Below are 21,216 nucleotides of genomic sequence, written 5' to 3' on the forward strand. Positions count from 1 at the left end.
CCAGACTAAATTGCTATATATTTCATAAAGAGCATAAGAAATAGGAGCAGGAGTAGGCCATCTAGCCTCCCCCACCGTTCAATAAGATCATGGCTGATCTGAAGTGGCTCAGTTCCACTTTCCCGCTTTCTCCCCATAACCCTTAACTCCCTTGCCTACCAAAAACCTATCTACCCGTGTCTTAAATATATTTAGCAAGGTAGCCTCCTCCACTTCAACGGGCAGAGAATTCCAGAGATCCACCACCCTTTGAACTCCATTCTAAACGGCTCCCCCCTTATCTTGATGCTGTGCCCTCTAGTCCTGCTGTCCTTTCTGAGCGGGAAGAATCTCTCTACCTCTACCCTATCCATCCCCTTCATTATCTTATACGTCTCTATAAGATCCCCCCTCATCCTTCTAAACTCCGAGTACAGACCCAGTCTATTCAGCCTCTCTTCATAGTCCAACCCCCTCATCTCCGGTATCAGCCTAGTGAACCTCCTCTGCACTTCCTCCAAGGCCAAAATATCCTTGCGCAAGTGCGGCGACCAAAACTGCAAACAGTACTCCAGCTGTATAAATAAAATATAAATAAATTAAATAAATAATAAATAAATTATAAATAAAATATTTGATCCTTCATTAGGTCTTCAGTGAGTTCAAAAAACACATTTGTTTGCCAATATTTTTATGGTTGCCATGTTAGATTATTGAATTGGATGCATGTCTATCACGGACTGTGTTTTTTTGCTAGGATAGGTGTTCTCCAACTGTTTCAGGATTATCCCAGGGTCTACTTTTTATTCCTCTGTCTGGAAAACAAACCAACTTTTCAGCAGTGGTGGGGTCTGTATGGTTTAATAGGGTACAAATCTGTACCCTTTTCGACTCGTCAGAGAGTGCAGCACCTGCAGTAAATACACCATTCCTTCTGAAACTTTTCCCCAAGAATCTGCAATATTTTATCAAAAACCAGTGGGCCAATGTAGCAAAGTTCTTGTGCCATATTGCCAACTCCTTGCACCAACAAGGATTTCCAACATAAGCTGTTTCTACCTGAACTCAACAGCTATATACACTTGTGCTGTGCCCATGCTCCCCCCTCCTGCCACGTGCTCACTTTTGTAGCCACATCAAACTCTCATGTGATCACAATTTAAAGTGGGAAACCAGCTAATATGATGCTTCGTGCACTTTGTGCAGCTCAAACCATATCAGTTTAAAATGTTTGCCATTAGTTGAACTTCTTCCTTGTTTCATTTCTATATCTCTCTTCATCTTCTATGACTTTGCAAAATTGCAGAAAAATGCTCTAAGGCATTCAGCTCTTTCTTACGCTTATGGGAATATAGCACTATCTTACTAATATCTAACTGTACATTTCTTGGTTTTCTACGATCCTAACCCCACGAATTTTAATGATTGGGCACAGGAGAGGTGGTTTCCAAGCTCATAGGGTGCAACTCCTATGGTGGTGGAGGAAGAGAGCCTCATTCTTCCTTCCCCCAACTGGCAGTTGAGGCCTCATCGAAATCCGTTTTGCACGAGGTCGGGGGGCAGATTTGCGGATTTCCCGTGACCATACCTGTTCCACGGACACTGATCTCCCATTCATTCAAAGAAAGGCTGCCAGGATCTGGCGTCAACACCCGCGCGAGAAGCACCACCACCTTTATCCGCCCGCGCGCAACTTCGGGGGAACCGTTAAACTGAGGTTTAACTCGACTCATATTGGCGCCCAATAACACCCGACTGAGGAAACATCCTCGTCCCCTTTCGGTAGAAATATCATCAATTTTGTTTCGGAGAGTTTCTAGATTGGAGTAATAGTTTAAACAGTACCATGTCGCACCTCACGGGACGGGACGGCACGGCGGGGGGTTCGCAAATGGTGCTTTGGGCCGTATAACGATTCAGCAACGCGCATTACAATTAAATGAGTCAGAAGGCAAATCTACGACTATTTATAGCTAATGCTTACATCCCATTCAAAAGTGACCGATCCATGGATTTTCCCACTGTCTTCCTCAGCTGGATCACCACTCAGCATACAAGTTCCTGTTGCTATCATCTTTAGCTCTACCTTCACCGACGGCCGTGTGTAACTAAGCATGCGTCTCACTCTACACCACCCCCTCCCACGCGCGCGGCGCATACGCGTTTCAAACTCTCCGCCTACTAGCAGGTGTTCACCATGTGACAGTGCAAGTTGGCCAGTTTGAAGCTAGCCTGCAAACCTGAACATAAATTACAAAACGATATTTACAACATGCACCTGAATGTCTTTTTCTTCTATCCATACAAAATATAAGGTGAGGGGAATTGTATGAAGATGATGCTCAACTACCAAATCGCAGATGACATGAAAATTGGTGGTGTGATAAAGAGCGAGGAGGAAAACCTTAGACTATGGGATGGTATAGATAGGCTGGTCAAATGTAATTTAACCCTGAAAAGTGTGAGGTGATGCAAGGCAAGTGATTACAAAATGAACAAAAGGATTCTAGGAAGTAAAGGACCAGAAGGACTTTGGGGTGCATGTCCATAGATCACTGTAGATGGCAGGAGAGGTAGATAAAGTAGTTAAGAAGGCATATGGAATACTTGTCTTTAACAGATGAGACATAGACCGTAAGGGCAGGGAGGTTATGATGGAGCTGTTTAAAAACACTTGTTAGGCCACTGTTGGGAGTACTGTGTGCAGATTGGTCACCACACTATTGGAAGGATGTGAATGCACTGGACAAGGAACAGAAGAGATTCACCAGGATAGTGTCTTGGGCTGGAGTCTTTCAGAGAGGCTGGATAGTTTGGGGTTGTTTTCCTTAAGAAGTCTCACAATACCAGCACAAGCTTTCAGAGCACTGCCCCTTCATCAGGTGAAGGGGCAATGCTCTGAAAGCTTGCAGTGCCAAATAAACCTGTTGGACTTTAACCTGGTGTTCTGAGACTTCTTAATGTGCTTACCCCAGTCTGATGCCAGCATCTCCACATCATGTTTTCCTTAGAGCAGAGAAAGCAGCGGGGGAAGGGGGTGATTTATGAGGGACAAGGGGTCAATAGTCAGGGAAATAGATTTAAGATAAGGACAAGACATTTAGAGGGATTTAAAGGAAACCCTTTTCATCCAGAGGGTTAAGTATAAAGAGACAGCATAATCACAGAAGGAAATGGTTCTTTCCTGCTTAACAAGGATGGTTGTTATCCCTTAAAACATTACTGCAAATATCTAATTGCAAATATGCAGCTCCCACACTAAGAGCTTGAATAAATATCTGACCCAGACTTTACAACAAATGAAACAAAATACATTTCTATATTCTGCTGTTGTTAACTGCCCCAGATCTGCATTACAATGCTCGCCATGATGTAAACCAATGTAATTTTTTTTTGTCTAAGTTCCAAACAATTGGCAAACTTAAACTGTTCCTTACATTTTTTAAAAGAGACAAATTGGACTAATTGAGCTGCTAACTGCAACACCAGAGCTGAGCAACTAATCTTCATAAATGTGAGAAATATCACAAGATCCACTAATTAATTAGTTATGTTAAACTGATATGTCAACATAAATAGTGCATTCAATAAAAAAAAAATGAAGGTCTAGATTTCAATAATCAACTTTAATAATATTTGGTAAAGAGAATAAGGATACAAATACAATATAAACAACACATCTCTTAAAAATAAGTTTGAACAAAAACACTCATGCTTAAAGAGCAATTTTATACAGTATACTACATGGGTAAATATTAAAATCAATTTTAAAGCAACATTTAGCAATGGCTGCAAACTTACGTTGCTGGTTAGATTCTAGTGGACTACAATATCATTTTTTTAACTGGCTGTAATCTCAGCTATTCCAATGACTCCCCAGGCTAAACCTGTTGCAGCATTCCCTGTTATAAGGCTCTCTTCATTTTCACCCTTTCCTAGATCATCTTCTTCTGCCTGAATCTTTAAAATGTAAAAAAAATCAGTCAGCATCTATATTAAAAAGATTTAAATAGTCCTCTTGGTCATGCAAGCAGAATCAGATATGGACATTACATAAGCATTTTATCAACTATCAAAATGCGTCAATAGTGAATTCCAAAGACAAGTTCTATTTCTTTTTCAAGTGACAAACTGGTTTTTAAAAAAAACAATTTCATCTCAAACTTCTCATTATTTTCTTACCAAATATAAGAGCTATATGCCCACATTTGTCACACCAGCTTTCACATTTAACATGAAAGCTGATCATGTTAGCTTTCATAATATGAAATTGTGAAATTTCATAATTTCATGAAAATTATATGAATTTTATTCATGTATATCAAAGGTCCTATTTTCAACAGCCAAAAGTGAAAGCATCACAAATTGCTTTTTTTTGGGAAAAAACTCTTGTTTTAGGCACTGTTAAAGCAACCATGTTCTTTATTTTTCACAAAACATCAGTCTCTCAATCAGATATGAAGCAAAGAATGTTGATTCAGCTACCATATTAGTATATATTATAATAGTATTATTATAGAGATAGACCCCAGATTGAGGTCAAACGTGCATTGAAACTGCTTGCTTGTGGAGGGTATTTTCTGGACAAACCATAAACAAACTGAAAATTACATTCAATATTGAACAATTTTTATCTCAGCATTACAATAGCATTGTGAGCAGTGACACAATAATAAACAAGTTTTTCTTTTTTACAAACTGAGTTAAGCTGGTGAATCAGATGTCAGCTCCATAAAAATACTTATTAATCATATAAATAACTGTGAATGATCATTTACCTTGACTACAATCTTTTTAGATCTTTGCTTATTTTCTCATGTGTCAACAATGTTCAAAATAAAACTCAGGTTTTCTTTAAAACTTCAATTTACCCAGGTTTTTTGGGGTTCTATTTTCCCACTGATTAATTTGCCAAAAAGTAAAACCTAAAACCAACAGATTTTAATGATCCTTGGGCATTCACAACATAATAGTATTTGACAACAGCCTATAACTCAGCAGATTGTTAATCAGGTTTATTTGGTATCATGAGCTATATCATACGAGTCCAATACCAACATCTCGACATCAGATTGTTCATATTAGACAGTATAAAGGTGGCCATGATAAAAAAATTCTATGTTGCACACACTATTTGTTTCTTTTTGTCTCAGTACGTGCAAGGTAACAAACTATGTTCACTTAGAGAGTTCTGCCCTTTCAATAAACAACAGATTTGGATATTAAGGGCATGGCTGACAGTAAATGCCAACTGCTCAAATCCCAGGAGGTAAACTTGAAACAACTGTTCCTACATTTATGTTTTTGCATTTATATAGTATGAAGAAAGGTTTTAAGATCCAGAAATGATATCTCCAATTATTTGTAATGATTTTACAGTAAAGTAAATGCAATAAGAAATAGGAAAACAATAAAATTACACTTAAAGATGACAATGGCTTTACACAGTACCAATACTTAAAATCAGTGGTGAGCAACGTGCTGTCTGTGGACCACATGAGGCTCATCAGGGCACTGCGTGCAGCCCAGAAAGTATCATCCAGAGGTTCCCAGCAACACAGATGCCGGTCTTCAACCAATTTGATTCACTATGTGATATCAAGAATTGGCTGAGGACACTGCAAAGGCTATGGACAGTGTTCTAGCAATAGTTCTGAAGACTTGTTCTTCAGAACTTGCTAATGCAGCTACAACACTGGCGTCTACCTAGCAGTGGAAAATGGCCTAGGTATTTTCTGTCCATAAAAAGCAGGGCATTATCCAACCTACTGCCCAATTACTGCCCAGTCTACTCTCAACTGTCAGTAAAGTGATGGAAGAAGTCACAAACAGTGCAACCAAGCAACATTTACTTAGCAATAATCTGCTCACTGATGCTCAGTTTTTGTTCCACCAAGGCCAGTCAACTCCTAACCCTACTATAGTCTTGGTTCAAAATTGACAAAAGAGTTTAACTCCAAAGGTGAGATGAGAGTGCTTGGCCTTGATATCAAGACTGCATTTAACCAAGTGTGAAATCAAGGAGCCAAGAGAAAAACTAGATTCAGGGGAAAAAAACTCTACCGGCTGAAGTCATACCTAGTACAAAGAAAGATACTCATTGCACGCCAGTCATCTCAACTCTTCTCCTTTGAGCCACAAAAACCGATTCACATTTATTCCTCTTCTATAAACATCCCTATTAGCTTTTGTAAGCATCTGTGTGAAGTACTGCTAGGCTCATTGCCATATCAAAGCCACAATTTAAATCAACATTCATTCTGTCTCTTGGCTTTAATTACTCATAAATTCCTTACAGTCATTTAAAAAGGGGAAGAAAATTACCAGCAAAAAAAAATTATTTGAGTTCTTCTGACAACAAAGTAGGTTAGCTCCTTTGGTCAAATGGGAATCAGAACTCCACTCTATGATTTGCTCACCAAGCAGTGATTGGCCCCAAATTAGTGGCCAGATTAGTCTTATTGTCCAATTAAAAATAATGGGCAAACTTTCAAAAATGAAGGGTCAATTAAAGGCACTTTAGCATTAAAGTTGCAACAGACTGCTATTTTTAGATAAGGGAAGGAGAGATGGCCCTTCAAAATTGGTGCCTCTCACCAGCAGTTTAAACTTATAACTGAAAGATGCTCTCAACAACAGGCCACAGTTATTGAGGGGCAGGAATCAAGTGTCGCCTAAGTCACACAGGCATGACGGTGTGGCGAGTCTAAAAACCCTGCTTGAAGTGTTGCATTTTGCCAACTAATGGATGAATGGCTCCAGGCAGGGAGCCCTGTACCCCAGGAGACTTGACATTAGGCCTTAATTTGCCTTTAAGAATTCTTAAGTGGCAACACCCCACTTCAGGTGGTTGCACTGCTATCACACAGCCCCAACATTTGGTCTCTGCAAATATAGCCTAGAAAAAGGATGATTCCTGCAAACTGCCATGTTGGCAGGTAGTGCAAATTTTTACGTCATTCAAGTTACGCTCATTCCTATTGGGATAAAAATCCAGCCCAAATGTAAATATTAATTTTGCATTTGCTTTCCTGATCTGTTGCATTAATCAATTTTATATCTCTCCCAATATTATAGCCATAGACTGCCAACTGGCTCTTTTCAATCAAAATCAATATTTACTCCATTATTAATTATTTCTTCTGGTGCCTGATGGTTGTTAGGGCACAGAGAATTGAAAATGTTTTGGATTAAGATTTACACTATATTGCAATATCTAATCCATATCTGTGCAAACACATTGTTCATTTTCTGTCATTTACAACAGAAAACACAAACGCACAGAGAACAGTTTAGAATGGCTCCTAAAGAAAGTCCAGTGCAATTCTCTGTCATTACTGTTTACTTTTAATGTGTCGACTTGGATTCTATTCTCTGCCTTTAAAGGGACCCACTGCAGTTTTCAGGTGCACTTCTTAAATTGATTTTTGGCAATTTTGCTGGTCCTTTTAAGCCTATTCTTGTAACAGAAAGATTTTATGCATCCATTCCTTTGACAAGCTCCTGAGATAATGGATATCCCTACAGGAAGTCACATGGGATTAGAGATGAGCTGGCAAGGTGAATACAGAGCTGGCTCGGTCATAAAAGACAGAGGGTAGCAGTGCAAGGTTGCAGATCTGAATGGAGGGCTGTGACAAGTGGCATTCCCCAGGGATCAGTGCTGGGATGTTTGCTACAGTGATTTGGAGGAAAATGTAACTGGTTTGATTCGTAAGTTTGCGGGCGACACAAAGGTTGATGGAGTTGCGGATGTTGATGAGGACCATCAGAGGATACAGCAGGGTATAAATTGGTTGGACGTGGCAGATGAAGTTTAATTGGGAGAAATGTGAGATAATGCATTTTGGAATGTCTACTACAAATAGGAAATATGCAATAAATGGCAGAACCTTTAAGAGGCAGAGGGATCTGGGTGTACAGGTACGTAGGTCACTGAAAGTGGCAATGCAGGTGGAGAAGGTAGTCAAAAAGCCATTCAGCATGCTTGGCTTCATTGGCCAGGACGCTGAGTTTAAAAATTGTCGTCACGCTGCAGCTTTATAGAACTTTAATTAGACCACACTTGGAATATAATGTTCAATTCTGGTCGCCACACTACCAGAAGGATATAGAGGCTTTGGAGAGGATACAGAAAAGATTTACCAGGATGTTGCCTGGTATGGTGGGCATTAGCTATGAGGAGAGGTTGGAGAAACTTGGTTTGTTCTCACTGAAATGACAGAGGTTGAGGGACGACCTGATCGAAGTCTACAAGATTGAGAGGCATGGACAGAATGGATAGCCAGAAGCTTTTTCCCAGGATGGAACAGTCAATTATTAGGGGGCAAGATTTAAAGGAGATGTATGAGGCAGTTTTTTTTCACAGAGGGTGGTGAGTGTCTGGAACTTACTGCCGGGGGGGATAGTGGAAATGGATACAATAGTGACTTTTAAGAGGCATCTTGATAAATACATGAATAGGATGGGAGTGGAGGGATATGATCCCTGGAAGGGTCGGGGGTTTTGGTTGAGTAGGGCAGCATGATCGGCACAGGCTTGGAGGGCCGAAAGGCCTATTCCTGTTCTGTAATTTTCTTTGTTTTTTGAACCTTACTTTTAAAATGCATGAAAACTTGGCAAGTTAGTTTATATCAGGAAAATTACAGCTATCAACCATTGACATTCCAAATGCTTATATGGGCAAAAGCGGTCTTAGCTCAGAAGCAATATAGGCAGAGGCTATGATTCAGCAGATTTACAATACTCTAAAAGCTAACTTCCAGCAGACTCTACGGTCAACATATAATTTCATTTGAATCTTTGAAGCAGAGATCCCAGGGTGCCACAATGGATAGCAGTAAATGATTTTTCAATGCACAGGTGCATTAAGAAAATGCCACAGCTTGATATTTCAACACTTTACTATGAACAAATTACAATACTTAGTAAGGTTATAAGAGTCCTTTACTTCCAAGTACCAAGTGTTCCCATTGTTTGGGCTTCATGAATTGTTCCCATACAACTATATATTTGTATGCAGAATGTTGTATTCATTAACTTCAGTGCTGACCACTTCAAGAATGTCTAGCCCATTTGTCACCATTTGTGGAAGATGATGCAAATAGGCCTTTTTTCAAGCAATTATGAAGACTTTATTTTAAGGTAATACACATTGCCTCAATATTTGACCATTAAAAATAATGCAAAATTGGCCAATAAAACATCCGGATTAACTCATAACAGTTACAGACACTAGCTGAGCACAACTAAAGTAAGGATTATGATATCCAACATCAAGTTTACTAAGATGACAAACTGGGGCATCTCACAATGCAGTCCAGCTAATCTCATGCATTATCACTAATCTTAGTCTACCTAAAACTTGGTGATCTTACAGTGCATTGTCCTAAACTGAGTGTTGCAAACTGACACATTCCAAGGTAAGGCCTTTCAGCCACAATGCACCGAGGGGCTGGTAACAGCATAAACCTTCAGAATCTGTGTTTAATTCTAACTATATGTAACTTTATTGAATTAATTGTCAATAATTTGAAAAGAATCGTACTTCCTGTATCGAAATATATGTAATGTTCTCATTACTGAACTGAAGCACCTAAGAGTGCATCTTGATCTCCAGAGAAAACGTGAATATCGTTGCCCTTTACTGTTATAACAAATTGATCTATTTTGTAATGTGCCATAGAATCCCTACAGTGCAGAAAGAGGCCATTTGGCCCATTGAGTCTGCACCAATCACAATCCCATCCAGGCCCTATCCCCATAACCCCACTTATTTACCCTGCTAACCCACTGAGCAATTTGCCATGGCCAATCAACCTAACCTGCACATCTTTGGACTATGGGAGGAAAGCAGAGCACCCAAAGGAAACCCATGTGTAAAGGGCAAATGTGCAAACTCCACACAGACAGTCTTTCAGATTTTATATGAATATATTTTTGCAAAAAAAAATTACTTATCATTCTTGGCCTCTTAGCTAAGATCAAAAGTCAAATCAGGTGTAAGCCTTTTTTTTGTCAGCATGGATCTTGTGTAGCTCTCTTGTGGGGACCATGAGTTGGATTCAATTTGAATTGATTTTTGGAGCAAGTGAGAAGATAGATTAAGGGCTTCCCTAGTCCACTCTGCACATTGACTTTCTAACTTTAAGAAAGGAATACATTTTTTTTCAAAAACAGATTGTTGATCATTTTGTGCTCCTCGTCATCACAGTTGGGTGACAGTTGCACAGTAGTTACCGTGCTGCCAGTACCAGGGACCCAGATTCGATTCCCCAGTCTTGGGTAATTGTCTGAACTCACTTTTTAGGTGGGTTCATATTCCAGCTGAGAGAATGAATAATTAAGCCGTTTTCAAGCTTGTGCCAGGTCTATAAAATAACTTAGTGACACCTCCTCCAGTTTTCTACCCTCCCTCTGGGAATCTGTCTAAATCAGATGGCGAACTTGTCATTGTGTGAAAGTACTTAGCTTTGCATCACAGGGCTGCTTATTTGTGGATTGAAATAATTTTTGTACAGAATAATCTGTTCAATGGGACAAACTAGGTTGCTTTTAATACCTACCACCATAGCACGACCAATAACAGACTCAGTCCCTGAAAGACTAATAAGGTGATCTTCGATTTGAAATTCAGCCACACCTTCTTCATTAGCTTCAACATTGCCTAGATCTCCTACATGCCTAGAATATATTACAATATTATGGTTAGAAAAATAAATCAAAATAATATGGTTTTACGATTTAAAAAAACCATTTAAAGAAAAATGAAAGTCATGGTGAAGACTTTGTATTGACATGCAGTGTGCATTGCTGTGCATGACATCCTATCCTATTTGGATGTTGAGCAATAGAATTATTTCTGATGATGCAAGTGACATAGTTTTGGTTTGATACCTTCAGTGCCATTTGGGTACCATGGATTACCTTGCACCATGGGGAAACCAGTGAGTTTGCTGAACCTTATGGCTATGTCTTTGTTCCATCAGGGCCATGCCATAGGCAAAGAATTCCAGTGTCTTACCAAAGATGATGTCTATCACCTTGTGCTCATTAGTCCTCAGCATAGGTCCCTCATCAATGATTGAACTTTTCTACTGTGAATCAGGGACTTAGTACTTTTTTTGCTCCTGTGAGTTGTAAGTAGACCATGGCTTGAGGTCATTCAAGATTTTCTCAGAGAAGAATGAGAGAAATCTTGGTGAAGTATAGTCTCAGGACATACCACTCTTCTGACATATCTTGGTACAAATGTGCTGTCTGTACTTTCTCTGGCGGGGGGGGAGGATATCAAGTAGCTTAGTGTTTCCAGCCATAGTACTATTTCTCCTACTACTTTTCATTATTCTAAAGAGGGATCTGCCCATTGGGAATGAAACTATAGATGATCACATCATCCAAAAAACATGAAGTACATGGGTTTTCTAAATCTTCTCCTTTTATATTGGATCAGAACTATTTTAATACCATAGTCTGCACAAACCTAATTATATAACCCTAACAACCCAAACCTACTGCATGCAGCATTAACGTTCATCAGAAGCGTTTTGTAATTAGTTTCAATACCTTGGGTCTGAAAATTACAAAAGCAATCGAATGTTTTATTTTGCAAACTTTCTTCTTTCTGCAGACTCACGTAATCAGTGAACAAAAATAAAGATCAAAGGTCTGTGTAGAATTTGCACATTGTCCCCGTGTCTGCAAGGGTTTCCTCCAGGTGCTCCAGTTTCCTCCCACAGTCCAAAGATGTGTAGGTTAGGTGGACTGACCATGCTAATTTGCCCCTTAATGTCCAAAGATGTGCAGGTTAGATGGATTAGCCACGGTAAACGGTTGGGGTTACAGGGATAGAGCAGGGGAGAGTCAGTGCAGACTCAATGGTCCAAATAGTCTCTTCTGCACTGTGGGGATCTTTGGCCAGAACTCCACCTCCTTGCCCACCAGGCCAAAATTCTACCGCCTCGCCCACCACTGAATCGGAATGGGCAAGGGTCCAACAACAATAATTTCCGTTGACCTCAGGTGGGAATTTCCGGTCTTGACCAAGCGAGGCTATAAGATCCCATCACAGACTTTATGATGAAAATATTCCTTAGAATTCTACTCTGGTAATTCAAGAATATGCCATTTAAAATGGAAAGCATATTCTTCTCAGATGGAAATTCCCAGGCAGCAAATATTTTGTCTGCAAAGCAATTAAATCTTTTTTCAGGATGAAATTGGTAGACCAGGCTTTTCATTTTGCTAAGGCAGAGAGCCACTGGACTTCTTGAAGACTCATTAAATCTTTTGATTTCTCTTTTCACGTGAGTACCTATTTTGGACAATTAATGCATATAAGTACCAGCTTTTCCACCTAATGGTCTACCTTGCATTTCTTATTTAGAAATTGTCTGCATATAATACACACCTTTCTTTATCGTGTTGCCCACCATGAAATTTCTTACGGGGATTGAAATGAGGTCCTATGCTATGGTAACCTAAAACAAAGTATATAGTTAAAACATCATGTGACTAAAGTACAACTAAAAGGTGCATTATTTTCTTTAAATGAAGGCATATTCCATTCAGCATCGCTAGATAATGTGGTTAGAAAAGAGTTCTAAAAAAACAAACAGCACCCTTCAATACAAAATGTATTGCTGGTGGTATTAATTAAAAAGGTCCCATGAACTGGCAAAGCATAACATTTTGTTTTTTTTAAAATTTGTTTGAGAACCAATAAATCAAAAGAATCTAATAAATCTAAGAATGGAAAGAGACAAATAAGACAATTTCAATATGTGACCGAGAGACAATCAAGTTGCCAAATAAACTGTGTGGTATACACTTTTTTTGAAAGATTTCCATCCAGTTTAAAGTCATCTAGTTTTCTTTACACTTCGCAAATGCTCAAAAAGTCTACTCAATTAATTCTCCAAGAGCAAAAGAGTTTAAATTCAGAAAAAAGAAACCAAGATCAAACCACAGACTTCCTTCAGCCATTAACTGGTGGTAAATTATCTGGGTTGAACTATCTTCCTTTCCAATTAATTGTCCTTAAATATTCCAGTAAAAGTAAAGTAAATTTTGTTATAAGTTCAACTTTGATTGCTCGGTACTTAAGTAAGCATTAAGCAATTTAACGCTTTGAAATTCGAAAGCTTAATACTATTCCAGAAGAAAAATCAGGGAACTTCTCCATAAATGGGGCTAAATATTAAATTCTAATGGGATATGGTATTTTAAAAGATGTGCCAACTGACAAGGTAGCGTCTGTACAAGTAAAACCCATCATTGAAAATGTCTGTATAAGTAAAACCTATCAATGTTAGGTTTTACTTATACTCTTAATTTATTTCTTCTAATCAGATTGTAAGTCAGTTCTGTGATTGACATCAATTCTTTGTGTAGAAACAACACTCCTCTCTGCCAGTTTTTCTTTCAGGTCAATTAATTTCACACTAACAGTTGAAGAGAATATTTACTTAATTCAGTCTTTATATCATTTTGAACAGCCTTTTACAAAGATAGCTGAAATTATCTAGCTCTCCACTATCATGTGTGTGTATGTAGTGGGGGTTAACATAAAAGAAATTGACAGCCTGTCAGAAACCCAGCTCCAGCTCACCAACTTCCACATTTTACTGAAGGGTGTTAAATGGCTTGCGCACAATCTCCACAGGAACGGTATTCTGTTAATTTCCATATGTCAATACTTCAACAAAGCACTATTCTCATATTGTTTTTAATTAAAAGCCAGGGCCCAACAGTTTCCGTAGCTTTCTGAAACTCACCTATCAAACCAAGGCAAGTACACAGAGAGGATTTTACCTTATCACCAGGTGAACAATAGCTTCCCACCAGTTTTTGAGGCTATGAAAGGAGAATCTCTGAGGAACTTAATAATCCTTTTTGAAAGAAAAGCACTAAGTTGATCATTTATATGAAAAAATAATGGAACACAATTATATTTATCACCAGTTTAGATTAGATGGATTTGCATGTTAAATTGCCCCTCAGTGCCCAAACATGTGCAGGTTAGATGGATTAGCCATTTAAATGCAGGGGCTTACAGGCATATGATAGAGGTTAGACTTGGGATGCTCCTTCGGATAGTCTTTGCAGATTCAATGGGCCAAATGGCCTCCTTTTACACTGTAAGTATTCTATTGTGTTAGTCATACTTTGGTCTTTAATGTGGATTTTTTTTTCTCAGCTGCACTGAAAGATTTAACAGACTGTTAATCTGGCTCTATAAATGTTGTCATGTCAGGGCTTAACCGTTCATTGGAATCACTGACAAGCATGTTAATCCTCACAGATCTTGCTGGAAGACAATAAGTCTTCCTCTTTCTGCTATTTCATTTCCTTTCCTATGGTCTCCTTCATTGGAATTTCTGCAGTTTTGCCTTTCCATATGCAGGCCCCTAAGTAATGTAATGTTATGCAGCATACTTTCTCAGGATAAATGCATTGGGATAGCTCCAAGGGACCTTTGCACCAAACCATCTATAAAATTCTGCAATCAGCCATAGCTGCACACTGATGGTGTAGAATGCTTTTCTATTCATGTATGTTGCTGGCTGGTGTTCCAATTCTTTTTAAGGCAATTTGTGTGCAATTAATTATGTCCTGCAAGCTCAGAAAATGAGCCACTGCAACTTTATCCCAGTCTTTCTCCTATTGACTGCAGAGGTCAATGAGCAACTTGTTGTACTACCCTGGTGTACAAGCCATCCGTTATCTGCTTGATACAGATGTCCCCTATTACAGATTGAAAGGGACAAAATAATCCAGAGCTATGGTGACTTTAAAAACCACTGCAAAACTGTTCCTCTGACGAGGGGTAGCAGATCCTCTTTCCATTAGGATCTGTAAGTCTGCAACAAACTGCTTTAAAAAGATAGATAGATCCAGAAGGAATTCTCTTTGCTTGTAGATACTGTGCTGGGAATGGCCTTCTAAGAGCTACTCCTCTCACGTATGGGAATAAGAAGTAATGACCTGGAATGCATAGTCCAAATAGGTAAGTGAAGCAGATTCAATAGTAACTTTCTAATGGGGATTTGATTTATACTTAAAAATGAAAACTTGCAGGACTACAGGAGCAAGAGAGTGGAACTAACACTTCAAAGAATTAGCATAGGCACAGTAGGTGACTGACCCACGTGCTGTATAATGCTACAAGTCCATTTTAATAATAAAATGTTTAGCTCAATAATCATAGAATCCCTACAGTGGAAGAGGGCCATTTGGCCCACTGGGTGCACCAGTTCTTCGAACAGCATTTTATGCCAGCCCACCCCTCCTGCCCTATCCCTGTAACCCTTTGCACATGTCATAGCTAATCCACCTAACCTAAACATCTTTGGACAGTAAAGGACAATTTAGCACAGGCTTCCACAAGTCCATTATCCATTTTTAAAATGATCGTAAAATGTAGTTATAAAATGTTTAGTACCTCAATGATGTCTTTCCTTCAACCAATGTCCCATAATAATGGATTAAATTTTCCAAAACAATTGTGAAAAGTGACATCAGTTGTTAATAACTTATTTATGAATTGTGCTGGCTCAAGAGGAAATATAAGGGGGCACAAGAAATGGCATTGTGATCTTGTACAATATCGGATCAATACATCACTCCTGATTCATTTTCTTGATTGATTCAACATTGCGTAAGATGGTATTACACCATCTTATTATCCCAAAGGGGATTTTAAAAAAGTTATAGCTGCAGATGCAGAGCTAAATTCTGATGAACATTTTGAAAACAAAACTTAATCTGCTTTGTACTAATAAAACAGAAAATGAGATGTTAATAAAATATAACTTTATAAAAACATTTGGTATGGTCCATACCATTAAAAAGATTTCCAAAAGTACACACATGAAGCCCATGTTTTCCACGAGTCAATCCAGTAAAACTTCCTTTTATTAATACTTGTCCATTTGCCTAGAAGGGAAGACAATAAGAAAAATGGTTTACATATGATCTTTTCAAGGCAATATACATGAGTAGCATCCAATATTCGTCACCTATTAAACCAACCATAAAGGCCAAAGTACAGAGCGTTTTGACATCACTGAAACGCCCCACAAAAATCAACATTTAAGTAGCTAGGCAGGAACACTAGCTATCTACCGAGCGTTCTAAATATTTATTCTGACGAAGGGTTATCTAGACTCAAAACATTGGTTGTATTCTCTCAACAGATGCTGTCAGACCTGAGATTTTCCAGCATATTCTGTTTCTGTTTCAGATTTCAGCACTATTTTGCCTTCATCTAAATATTTACGCTTGCCTCATTCTTCCTTGTTACTTTTACTCACATTTAAACCCTGTGGCAACGTGTAAAAACGGCCATCAGATAGCACTAAACAAAAACGCTCAACTGTCAAGAGATTTCATCCAAACGAAGTTGCGGGGGAATTCTCCTCAATACACATAACTAAAAGTTCATTAAGCCATGAATATTAACAGCAGGGAACCCGCTGATAATAAATAATCTATTTATTACTCGTATCCTGCCAGAAGTTATGACATTCATATGGTGGGAACGATCTTCCGCCGGAGTGGAAGGGGCCCCTCGGAAGTTTCCGCGGCATTTGCGCCAGACGGGAATTAAAATTTTAAAAAACACCCGTTGCCATAATAAATATACATGCGATTCAAAAACGACAATTCCATTGACGCCGCTGACGGGGTCTGGTAAATCGTGAGGGTAAGGGTACATATCGTGCTGATCTTTCAGGATGCAGACGGCTTTTATTTCCATCTCTGACGTTCCTCTAACTCTCTGCAGCACCGTTACAGGGAAGTGCGCCTGCGCAGTCTGATCTACTCACCCCTCTGAAACCAAAGCGCATGTCCATTCGCCTCTCCAGCTAACTCCCCTCTCCCGCCCTGCCTACAGCTGGCAACCATAACATACATTCATGTAGTGGCATTGTGGTTTGCACAAATTGACATTTATGATTACTGTTGTGATGGCCTCGAAAGCCATGGAAGTCATCAATACACCACCCCTGGGTTTCGTGGCATACGAGTTGCCTAATTGAGTGAGCGGAGAAGCACTTAGCAGACGTTTTCTTTTAACCTTGTTAATTTGCCCACACCTTAGTTGTAGGTCCAGAGGTGAAGCCTACCTGACTGTAAGCCACAGACATGGCCTTTCCCTTTGGCCCACAATAAAGGGTGGTGGTGACGAAAAACTGGTGTCTGGCTGAATTACTACATTGGCGACGAACAGAATTTTTGACTTCCGTCTTTCTCTCGAGACAATCTCTGATCATCAAGAGCTTTATCCAATAAGAAACAAACCATTACACCTGTTTTTGGGGAAACTTGAGCCCTCATATTCTCATCATGTTCACCTGAAGGCTGGGTCGTTTGCTGCGAACAATTGTCTGTTTGAGGTTGTGTGGTTGTCTGAAGGCAAGAAGTGGGGGTGTGGGGATGGCCCTGGCAAGATGTTCATCTTCATCAATGATATGTTGAAGACTCCGGAGAAGATGTCATAGCTTCTCCGCTCCGGGGAAGTACTGGACGACGAAGGGTACTCTGTCCACTGTGTCCCGTGTTTGTCTTCTGAGGAGATTGGTGTGGTTTTGCGCTGTGGCGCACCGGAACTGTCGATCTATGAGTCGAGCGCCATATCCTGTTCTTATGAGGGCATCTTTCGGCGTCTGGCGGTGTCTGTCATGATCCTCCTCATCTGAGCAAATCCTGTGTATACGGAAGGCTTGTCCATAGGGAATGGCTTCTTTAACATGTTTAGGGTGGAAGCTGGAGAAGTGGAGCATTGTGAGATTGTCTGTGGGCTTGTGGTACAGTGAGGTGCTGAGGTGACCGTCCTTGATGGAGATGCGTGTGTCCAAGAATGCAACTGATTCTGGGGAATAGTCCATGGTGAGTCTGATGGTGGGGTGGAATTTGTTGATATCATCATATAGTTGTTTCAGTGATTGTTCACCATGAGGCCAAAGGAAGAAAATGTCATCGATGTATCTAGTGTATAGCATTGGTTGAAGATTCTGTGCAGTGAAGAAGTCTTGTTCGAACCTGTGCATGAAGATGTTGGCATATTGAGGTGCAAATTTGGTCTCCATGGCTGTTCCGTGTGTCTGGATGAAAAACTGGTTGTTGAAGGTGAAGACATTGTGGTCCAGGATAAAGCGGATGAGTTGTAAAATTGCATCTGGAAACTGGCAGTTGTCAGCATTGAGTACTGAGGCAGTCGCAGCAATGCCATCGTTGTGGGGGATGTTGGTGTAGAGCGCCGAGACATCCATTGTGACGAGGAGTGTCCCTGGTTCAACTGCTCCATGTGCGCTGAGTTTCTGTAGGAAGTCCGTAGTGTCGCGGCAAAAGCTGGGAGTTCTTTGTACAATGGGTTTCAGGATGCCTTTGACGTAGCCGGAGAGGTTCTCACACAGAATCCCATTGCCCGATACAATGGGACGGCCAGGTGTGTTTGCCTTGTGTATCTTTGGGAGGCAGTAGAGATCTCCAATGCGGGGAGTATGTGGAATGAGAGCACGGAGGGTGCTCTGAAGGTCCGGATCAAAGGTCTTGATCAGATTGTTGAGTTGACGAGTGTGTTCTTTGGTCGGATCTGTGGGTAACTGTCTGTAGTGTTCCTCATTGTTTAGTTGTCAGTACACTTCTTTACAGTAATCCGTTCTGTTCAGTATGACGATGGCCCCTCCTTTGTCTGTTGGTTTGATGACAATGTTGCGGTTTGTCTTGAGAGTGTGGATGGTGTTGCATTGTGCTTGGGTGATGTTCGGGGCTGTCTTGTGAGTGCGGCTGATAAATCTGGTGTTAACGCACCTCCTGATGGTTTGGGCATACAAGTCCAGTCGAGGGCAGCGGCCTTCTGGAGGAGTCCAATTGGATTCCTTCCTCTTAGGTTGTTGCACTGCGGATCTCTCTGTCGGCTGTTCTGGTTCATTGGCTGTCTCATTGTGTTTGCTGTAGGCCTCTTGGGGTTTGTGGAAAAACTCCCGCAGCTTCATTCGCCTGATGAATTCCTCTGTGTCCGCTGCAAGACTGATGGGGTCCATTCTGGTGTTGGGCAGAAATTGAGCCCTTGGCTGAGAACTGACATCAGGGCAGTAATGAAAGATGATTTAGGTCCTATGGAGAAAAGCGTTGAATCTACTTGCGTGGAAATTAGAAATAGTAAGGAGAAAAAGTCATTGATAGGCATAGTCTATAGACCACCAAATAATATCATGGTGGAGCAAGCAAGAAATAAGGAAATAACTGAAACATGTAAAAAGGGTATTGCAGTTATCATGGAGACTTCAATCTACACATCGATTGGTCCAGCCACATCAGTCAAGGCAGACTTGAGGATTTCATAGAATGCATCTGTGATAGTTTACTCGAACAGTACTTAATGAAACCTACAAGGAAGCAAGCTATCCTAGATCTGGTCCTGTGTTATGAGTCAGGAATAATTAACGATCTCGCTGTTAGGGATTCTTTCGGAAGGAGTAATCATAGTAGGCTGAATTTAAAATACAGATTGAGTATGAGAAAGTAAAATCCAATACCAGTGTCTTGTACTTAAACAAAGGAAACTACAATGGGATGAGGGAGGAGTTGGCTAATGTAGACTGGGAGCTAAAACTTTATGGTGGGACAATTAAGGAACAGTGGAGGATTTTCAAAGCACTTTTTCAGTGCTCAGCAAAAGTATATACCGGTGATAAGGAAGGGTGTAGTAAAAGGGATAATCATCCATGGACATGTAAGGAAACAAAGGAGGGTATCAAATTGAAAGAAAATGCATGCAAAGTGGCAAAGATTAGTGGGAAATTACAGGATTTGGAAATCTTTAAAGGTCAACAGAAGGCCACGAGAAAAGTTATAAAGAAAAGATAGATAATGAGAGTAAACTAGCTCAGAATATAAAAACAGATAGGAAAAGTTTCTACAATTATATAAAAAGGCTAAGGTAAACATTGTTTCTTTAAAGGATGAGAAAGGGGACTTAATAATGGGAAATGAGGAAATGGCAGAGGCATTGAATAGGTATTTTGTGTTGGGCTTCATAGTGGAAGACACAAATAACAAACTAAACAAGAAGGCTATGGCAGGTAAGGACCTAGAAACAACCATTACCACTAAAGAAGCATATGATAAACTTGGTTACTCAGGAGCAATTATAAAATATTTAATCTCTTCAGACAATTTAGTTCTGCAGGTTGATCTTGGCAACTTAAAATCCTTGGTATATATGCAGTTGTTAATGACTACTACATTCTAATGGCCTGCATAAAGGTCTCACACCAATTGGAGTTGAATTCTTCCATATTCTCCCATTGTGAAGAAGCTTGTTGGCAAGTAGTGCACGTAGATATTTTGAGTATCTTACCATCAGTTTTATTCTATGCTCTGTGTCCTCTGCTGCAGGACTAGGATGTGAACTTTTCTCCTTGGCAAACTGCTCTCAAATGATTAATTTGATAAATTCAAAAGCTTGGTGTATCAGCTTGAAAATCTAGAAAGGGAGAAATCTGTATTAGCATTTCAACACAATAGGCTGAAAAGAACCTTTCGTCCTGCTTTATTTGCTCCTTGGGGAAGAAGGTGAAGTAATTCCTCCTGGAGTACAAAACCTCAGTAATATTCCTGATGCAACAAATCTTGACAGCTTTACACAATGCAATTTATTCCCCAATGTGAGATTCTAGTTGGTGTTGGAGCAAGTGTCATATTTCTGTGACTATTGCTCTTCTGAAATATCTGGTGCCCTGCTTGTCAGTGAGGATGCGATATGAAATTCTGTTCTTGAACAGCTTTGGATTATACAGCTTGTATAGCTTCCTTCCGCCTTTAAGTTTGAATTTATTTATTAGTGTCACAAGTAGGCTTCACTGCAAATAAGTTACTGTGAAAATCTCCTAGTCGCCACACTCTGGCACCTGTCCGGGTACCATTCTGGCACCTGTTCGAGTACACTGAGGTCCATTTTAGAATGGCCAATGGGCCTAACCAGAACATCTTTCAGACTGTGGGATAAAACTAGAGTACCTGAGCAGACACAAGGAGAACACGGAGTCTCCTCCAAGCCAGGAATCAAACTTGGAGGAGTTGTTTTGCTGCACCACATTTGTAGGCCTGAGTCCTCCAATGGCATACTAATGCTTCTCATTCTCCAGCCTCAATGTCAAACCTAGCAGAACATGTGAGGGCAGAAGTGTAAGGACAGAAAAAATCCTATATGTTCAAAAAAATTAGAAA

At 39.9% G+C, this 21,216-nt stretch overlaps 2 protein-coding genes across 2 annotated transcripts in view; both read right to left on the reverse strand.

The window, feature by feature from the left end:
- LOC145353306 (superoxide dismutase [Cu-Zn]-like) overlaps window positions 1-2,087 on the reverse strand; it is a 31,587-nt gene extending 29,500 nt beyond the window's left edge. Inside the window, exon 1 of the mRNA XM_080203940.1 lies at window positions 1,964-2,087. Within this exon, the coding sequence (XP_080060066.1) occupies window positions 1,964-2,053 (90 nt within the window). The 5' untranslated portion in view covers window positions 2,054-2,087. The remainder of the gene's footprint in view (window positions 1-1,963) is intronic.
- A 1,553-nt stretch (window positions 2,088-3,640) lies between these two features.
- Window positions 3,641-16,756, reverse strand: LOC145353307 (superoxide dismutase [Cu-Zn]-like). The gene is made up of 5 exons (XM_080203941.1): window positions 16,625-16,756; window positions 15,822-15,915; window positions 12,389-12,458; window positions 10,545-10,662; window positions 3,641-3,939 (listed from the first exon to the last, which is right to left on the reverse strand). Exons 1-5 carry the CDS (start codon window positions 16,736-16,738, stop codon window positions 3,820-3,822), a joined length of 516 nt encoding a protein of 171 aa, XP_080060067.1. The 5' UTR covers window positions 16,739-16,756; the 3' UTR covers window positions 3,641-3,819.
- Between the last annotated feature and the right edge of the window lie 4,460 nt (window positions 16,757-21,216).

This window comes from Carcharhinus amblyrhynchos, chromosome 15, assembly GCF_965287045.1.
Source record: "Carcharhinus amblyrhynchos chromosome 15, sCarAmb.v2.hapA, whole genome shotgun sequence".
Classification (NCBI taxonomy): Eukaryota; Metazoa; Chordata; class Chondrichthyes; order Carcharhiniformes; family Carcharhinidae; genus Carcharhinus; species Carcharhinus amblyrhynchos.